At 39.9% G+C, this 7,490-nt stretch overlaps 1 protein-coding gene across 1 annotated transcript; it reads right to left on the reverse strand.

Moving 5' to 3' along the window:
• Positions 1 to 764: 764 nt before the first annotated feature.
• On the reverse strand, positions 765 to 3,666 carry prmt6 (protein arginine methyltransferase 6). Its single transcript, XM_086150422.1, has one exon. The coding sequence runs from the start codon at positions 3,644 to 3,646 to the stop codon at positions 2,588 to 2,590; it is 1,059 nt and encodes a 352-aa protein (XP_086006548.1). The 5' UTR covers positions 3,647 to 3,666; the 3' UTR covers positions 765 to 2,587.
• Positions 3,667 to 7,490: the final 3,824 nt, after the last annotated feature.

The raw sequence follows: 7,490 nt of genomic DNA on the forward strand, positions 1-7,490 counted from the left end.
TTTGTTGACGAAAAACATTATACACATCAGCTACACTACGGAAATTTAGTTCATATATTAAAAATGTTTTTTTTTTTAATAGTGACATACAAAGAGGCAGAAATACGGTCTCAGTGCATAGCATGGCAGCACAGTTAGCATGATCATTGTGCAAGCCATAATGGGCTCAGCTGGTTGCTGCGTCACCGCATGTCATATTTGAACAGTAAATGTGATTTTTTTTTCAGCTATTTTGAAAAAAAAAAACAACTAAGAATAGTGAAGTTAAGTGGAAAATAACTTTATAGTACAAATCACTGATTAAATATAACCATGTATTTTTTTTTATTTGACATTTTTATACCGGCCTCCCCTGCCTCTGCTGACTGCATGTCACTGTTTTGGGTATATAATCAGTCAAAGTGTAACCAGGCTTTAGAGTAAAAGTCATGAACTCCCTTTTACTGTTTTTAAGATCAGATGCAAAACTATTACCTTCAAACTTAAATAATATTAGGAGAGTAAACTCGTAATGTAAATTGGGGAATTTTTGAAAGATCTGGTAAACTTACAGTGTTGACATCATAGTTTAGTGGTATTTAATAGAGAATGTCTGCTTCAAAATTAGGGGTACCATCTTGTTCAGCTCTTGTTTTTTTTTTCAACTATCAACTACATAAATAAGAAATTATTTCAAAGCTCAGATCTTTTACTCAGATCGGTAAAATGTGACAAAAGAATCTCAATATTTTGAAAAAAGAACCAATAAACTCTGAAGAAATGGCTTTTTGTGGAAGTGACTGAATCACCTTTATTAAGATTGACAATTTTTTTTAACGCAATCACTATATTCCTGGAAACTATCATAGTATGCCCCAATGACATGTCATAAGATTCATTACACATTCATGGCAAGATCTTTTTTGTTGTTAATTTCATTACTTGACTTCCATTCTACCTGATATTTTTATAGCAGACCCAAACATTCATTCTGGCGCCACAAGCGTTGACCTTAGGGATGACCCCACCACTATGAGTCCTGAAACACTCAGTATGTTCAAAGGAACCTTGTAGAAGCTGGTTGAGTCAGTGGTTTATCTGAAAGGATGAATACAACTCCTACTTTTAAATCAAAGTAGTGAGCCAATTTGAAGCTTTATTAAAAAGTGAACAGGAGCCGGTGTTCTCATCTCCTGCGTGATGCACCCTCCAGCCTGACTGTGCTTGTCCAAGTCAATATATTGGTTTAATCCTCATTTGAATGAAGGATTTTAATCAGGTTCAACCCAACGTGAACTTATTAGAAAATGAGATTTTGGGAGCTTGGTGGTGAATTTATTCAAGGACTCCAGAAAAACCTCGCTGAATCTGCTTCTTAAGAGGCATGTCGTGGTTTTTGAAGCATCAAACTAAACTATCTAATCGTTTTATTGTACTTTATGTCCCCTTTGATTCTAGAACACTGGTTTGAATATTGTTTCAAGCTTTCCCGATATATAACCCATGTATGGTCCAAGCTCTTTCGACATCAGATCTGGTATTACCCATAAATCAACTAGAAGATACCTTTGCAGCATCAAAACCTGAGTAGCAGCCTGAGATCAATTTGTTTGCTATAAACCCTGAAATGACTGGTTGACTGGTGTTCAGGGTAGGGCAGTATTTTGTTTACTGATTTTGTCAAATTGTGGATTTTGTTTTAAATTTTAAAAAAGTTGTGATACAAGACTGTACAGCTATAATCACTTTTTTGTTCAGCCTGCATTAAAAGCATGAGCGGAAAAGTAAACTGGCAGTGTTTTGCAAATAATAAACAAAGCTATATATTTGTTTTCAAAGTATCACAAAAACTACTGAATCGCTAAGTTTTCTAACAATCCTGAAAAGATGAAAAACTCCTTAATTTACACATTTGCTAAAAAGGGTCGTGCGATCTCCTGAAATATACAAACAGAAAGCGGTAAAGCGGGAATAAATTACACAAAAACAGTAAAATACAAGAACTGTGAGTTATTACTTTAAAATTAAAAAGGTCAAAGTTTGCATTCAAACAGAAGAAAATTACATGCAATCCTGCAAACTGCCTGAAGGAAAGAAATAAACAAACAAAAAAACTCTGCTAAACAGCAAACATCTATGGTTAAACACCCCCAATTTTACATTAAATTGAAATCACATGACTTCAGTGTCTTCAAGAGGCCCGGATTTGCAAGCGAGCTTGAGAATATGAATGAAGATTAATTCAGTAGTCTAGGTATTCATTTGCTAGTCAACACATTGTGATTTATCTTTTCCACACAGTACATAGGGAGGTTTTCATTAAAATAAGAGTCCAATCATGAGTCAACAATGCATGAGGTCATTGTTGTTACGTTTCCCCTCCAGATCAGATGGCAAACACTTTATTTGTGTGTGTTAACGTAAGACATGCACATCTGATAGAGCGCAAATGTGTGACAAATAAGTGAATAACAATTAAGCGGAGAAACGTATTGACCGATCACTAATCAAACTTTAGACTAACGGTAATGATTTCAAGTCGCAGTCATTGATCCGACCGGAGGGGATTCCAGAGGAAAATGTCGGGAGAATTTGGCTCCAGTTGGCGTTAAGGCTGAGCTTCAGCGCTCCAGTCGGGGATGGAGAAAGTCTTGGACTGTTGTTTCTGCTGTCCTATCACATAATCCAGGTGGATGCATATGTGTCTGGCGCTGTCCTCCGACGGATACATGCAAACTTCCCCGGTAACCGGACTATCTTGCACCACGTCCACCGGCGCGTCCAGGTAGAGCACGGCTTGCTTCCAGTGCGTCTCGGGTTTGAAGGGCGACGTGGAAAGTACGAGCGCCTGCGGCTTGTCCGGGGAGGGGAAAGTGACCGCGAAGTACACGCAGAACGCGTTAACCGCAGCCGAGCCGAAAGACTGGCATCTGAACCGGCCCTTCACCGATCGCAGCTGATCCACGGTCAACGTGTCCAGGTCGAGCTCCGCGAACCGGACCGGATGGGAAAGCACGTCCTCCACGGTCACAGAGTGCACGTAGATGTCAGAGTTCATGATGCACCTTCTGGCGAAGTCGGACATGCAGGACATGTCCACGCCGTACTGGTCCTTCACGGTGTACCAGAAGTGCAGGCGGTCCTCCGCCACCGCGTCGCAGACGGGAGCGATGTAGAGTTCGGCTCGGTTGGGAAGGATGAGGCCCCCCGGCTGTTTCAGCCACTTGTCGCGGGCGTACAGAACCGAGTTGAGCATCGATTCATGCAAGAGAGCGTAACCCATCCACTCGCTAACTATGACCTCCACTTTCTCCGGCAGCTCCACCGTCTCCACCGTCCCGCGAATAACTTTGATTCTATCATCCATGTTGTTGTGCTTGACGATCGTCGCGGCCTGTTCGGCGATGGAGCAAGCTTCCACCGCGTACACTTTCTTTGCGCCGGCCTGGACGCAGAACATGCTGAGCACGCCGGTTCCAGCGCCGACATCCAGCACGACTTTACCCCGAATTGACTCGCTGTTCCTCAATATCGCCGTCCGGTAAGTGTTCGTTCGGACGTGGTCTGCTATCATTTCCTCGTGAATTGTCACATCGGAGTAGCTGTCAAAGTAAAGGCTGTCCTGTCGGCTTTTATCCAATTTCCTTTTCTTTCCAATGTGAGACATCTCGGCTCTTGTGCGGCAGTTTGTTTAGTCTCGGGACTTCCGGTAAGGGACTTATGGGATTTGTAGTTTTCAGCTGCTCGTGCTACATCAAGTGTATAGGAACTGGCCTACAATTCCCATAACTACCGAAAATAACTTTATGGTTCGAGCGCTTCATCGACGGATAAGGGAAAAACTTCTTCATATGATCTTTTACAGGATAACCTTTCAAATTCTGGGCGATATTTCCATCCAAACAGTCCAGAGGTGACGGTTGAGACAGGAGGGTTTAAAAACCTCGCTAAAGTAAAGGGTGGCAATTTATCCAACTACAGGTACAGCATCGATTATCGGTCTCAAAAGGGTGTCTTCAATGATTTTAGTCTTAAAAGTTCTGTATTTAAAATGGAGCTAAAAAGACAAGAATCGATAAATGAAATCCAAAACAACTTCTATTATAGCAAAATTATAACTGTGATTTGATCCCACTATTTAGTTTTCCTTGTCAAGAATGGCTGCAAGACTGAAAAATTATCATACATATAACAGGGTCCTGCTTTTGACTGTGGAAAGCACTTAAATGATGCATCCTTGGCAAGGCCAATCGGTGATATTAAAAGGAATTTCTATCTACACTCTACACTGTTCATGAAATGAATAGGATACACACACACACACGCGCGCACACACACACACACACACACACAACCCTAAGGCCCTTGAAGGCAATTTTAGGCCTTAGGAATTCTTTCATAGCCCCCTGTTAGGGGACATATAAATGCTTTTTATAGTTGCAGATACTTCAGTTGACACCAGCTGTAATAATTTTGTGACACCTCTCAGAGTGAAAAAAGGAGTAACGCTCTCTACACGCGTTAGGACTTTTTTCATTGGCTGGTTGCACTTGCTTATTTTTAGTCCTTTTTTGATTTTTATTTTCTTAAAAAAATAACTTTTGAACTTTGCAGATAATCTAGAATAACAATGAATAAAGCTTACAATAGTGTAGAAAAGATTGTTATTATTTTAGCATTGCCTCTGCTCTTTATATAACCATTTTTTAGTTATTGGATTGTAAATGTAACTGTGAGAATATTCATTACCAGAAAATTCAAGAAGCAAATTTTTAGTCAATATTAACTTACAACAATCTAATGTAGCACAGATGCTTACTGTAACATTAGCAATACAAGAGTTAATACAATAATAACCTCATAAATTACTGCAAAATGAAAATATGACATGTTTATGTAAATCATGTAAATTAAAATATGTCACTGTCTGACTTCTGTCTGCACTCATGCACTCTGACTTGCTTGAGTACTGTCCTCTGTCAGTGACAATAACAAAAATGAATAAAGAAAAAAGACTGTGTCTGTCCGTCTGTCCGTCTATCTATCTATCTATCTATCTATCTATCTATCTATCTATCTATCTATCTATCTATCTATCTATCTATCTATCTATCTTATCAACCTTTGTTTCGACAAAATAAGTATAAATAAGTTAATAATTGCTACATTTTTTTCAAAATCAATGCTTGTATTGTTTTAAATTCATACTATATAATATACTATATATGACATTTCTCAATTTTTCAAAAAGTAGCCATTTAATATTGAATATTTAAATCCAGAGGAATGATGAACCCAAACGTTTTCAAGACATATATTATAGTTAAAAAGGAGCCATATCAAAGCTGGGCAGCCACTATTGTCCGGATAAATGAACTTATATAACAAGTATTAAAATAAAATAAAAAAGTAAGCTTTATTCTGTGACTTATATGCAGCTGATTTCAAATTGTGACTGGATGTACTTGGCAGGATGGTCTGCATGTGTCGTAGCTGGCAGATAGAACAGGCTGACATGTAGCTGTTGGCCATGTTGCCATCTCTTCCTCTCAAGCCTCAGGTAGATCAGATGCCAAACAGACTCGTCCAACACACTGCTCCCACTGTCGGGTCTGGCTTAGTTTACCTTCAATCCTAAAGTAAGGACATGACAGTGTCTGTATCAACGCATAAAGACGCCTGGAATGAGTTGTTTCATGCGGCGACAATCCAGGTCACTGTGGGCAAATTTCATTTTCTTCATATTCCAACACATTAAACGTTTATAAGTGACAATTAGTTCAACAGACGATGCATGAAATAAAAAGTAACATGGTCAATGAAAGGCATGTAAGTAGTGATAAACACATTCTTATTGTATTTATTGTCAGATGACGCAACACATTTCATAAGTATTTATGATTAAAACACAGTTCTTTGAGATTGTCATTAAAAAGATGCATTTTTTTCAGTTGTTTATAAAATCATTGAAAACATTTTGATTTCATTTTATTCATATCATGTGTTGCGGCTTAGACTTTAATATTTTGTTGATTTCCAAAAAATCTAACGTATGCTCTCACCAGCAGCTGAAAATCCTATTACAGAGTGTATTTAAACAGTTCCTCATAACAAACACATGTGAAAGCCTTACTGAGAGCTGCAAGCTAAAGCCTCTTGCCTCACTCACTCTGAGGCTGCTCACTGGGGGTTATCCCTTTATTTTTCCTGTTTCCTGTGTTAAAAATTCCAATTTTCGCTGGGGAGTACAAGTATTTGATACATTGTTGATTTTTCAGCGTTTCCCACCTGCAAAACATGTGGAGGTCTGTAATTTTTAATCACAGGTACTCTTCAACTCTGAGTGATGGAATCTAAAACAAAAATCCAGAAAAAAATGATTTTTAAGTAGTCGATTTGCTTTCTATTGCATGACATAAGTATTTGATACATCACGAAAACAGAACTTAATATTTGGTACAGAAAACTTTGTTGGCAATTACAGATATCAGACTTTTACACACACACTGCAGGAGGGATTTTGGCCTACTCCTCTATACAGATCTTCTCCAGATCCTTCAGGTTTCGGGGCAGTTGCTGGGCAATAAGGACTTTCAGGTCCCTCCAAAGATTTTCTATTGGGTTCAGGTCTGACGACTGGTTAGGCCACTCCGGGAAACTTGAGATGCTTCTTACGGAGCCACTCCTTAGTTGCCCTGGCTGTGTGTTTCGGGTCGTTGTCATGCTAAAAGACCCAGTCTCGACCCATCTCGAAGGCTCTCACTGAGGAAAGTAGGTTGTTGGCAAAGATCTTGCGATACATGGCCCCATCCATCCTCACCTCAATACAGTGCAGTCGTCCTGTCCCCTTCGCAGAAAAGCATCACCAAAGAACTGTTTCTTCTTCCTCCAAACACAGTGGGTGAAGTTTAAGCCAAAAAGTTACATTTTTGTCTCATCAGGCCACATGATCCTCCATTCCTCCTCTGGATCAGATGGTCATTGGCAACTTCAGACAGACCTGTACATGTGCTGGCTTGAGCAGGGGAACCTTGCGTGCGCTGCAGGATTTTAATCCATGGCGGCGTAGTGTGTTACTAATGTTTTGTTTTGAGACTACGGTCCCTATTCTCTTGGGGTCAATGACCAGGTCCAGCTGTAGAGTTGTGGGCTGATCCTTCACCTTCCTCATGATCATTGATGCCCCACAAGGTGAGATCTTGCATGGAGCCCCAGACCAAGGACAATTGACCGTCATCTTGAACTTCTTCCATTTCCTAATAATTCTTTCAACAGTCGTTGCCTTCTCACTAAGCTGCTTGCCTATTGTCCTGCAGCCCATCCCAGCCTTGTGCAGGTCTACAATTTTATCCCTTTTATTCCTTCAGGCCTTACACAGCTCTCTGGTCTTGGCCATTGTGGAGAGGTTGGAGTTTGTTTGATTGAGTGTGTGGACTGGTGTCTTTTATACAGGGAACAAGTTCAAACTGGTGCAGTTAATACAGGTAATGATTGGAGAACAGGAACCTTTT

This window comes from Fistularia commersonii, chromosome 8 (assembly GCF_037954325.1).
Source record: "Fistularia commersonii isolate RoL2024-O1a breed Wild chromosome 8, RoL_Fcom_v1.0, whole genome shotgun sequence".
Taxonomy (NCBI): Eukaryota; Metazoa; Chordata; class Actinopteri; order Syngnathiformes; family Fistulariidae; genus Fistularia; species Fistularia commersonii.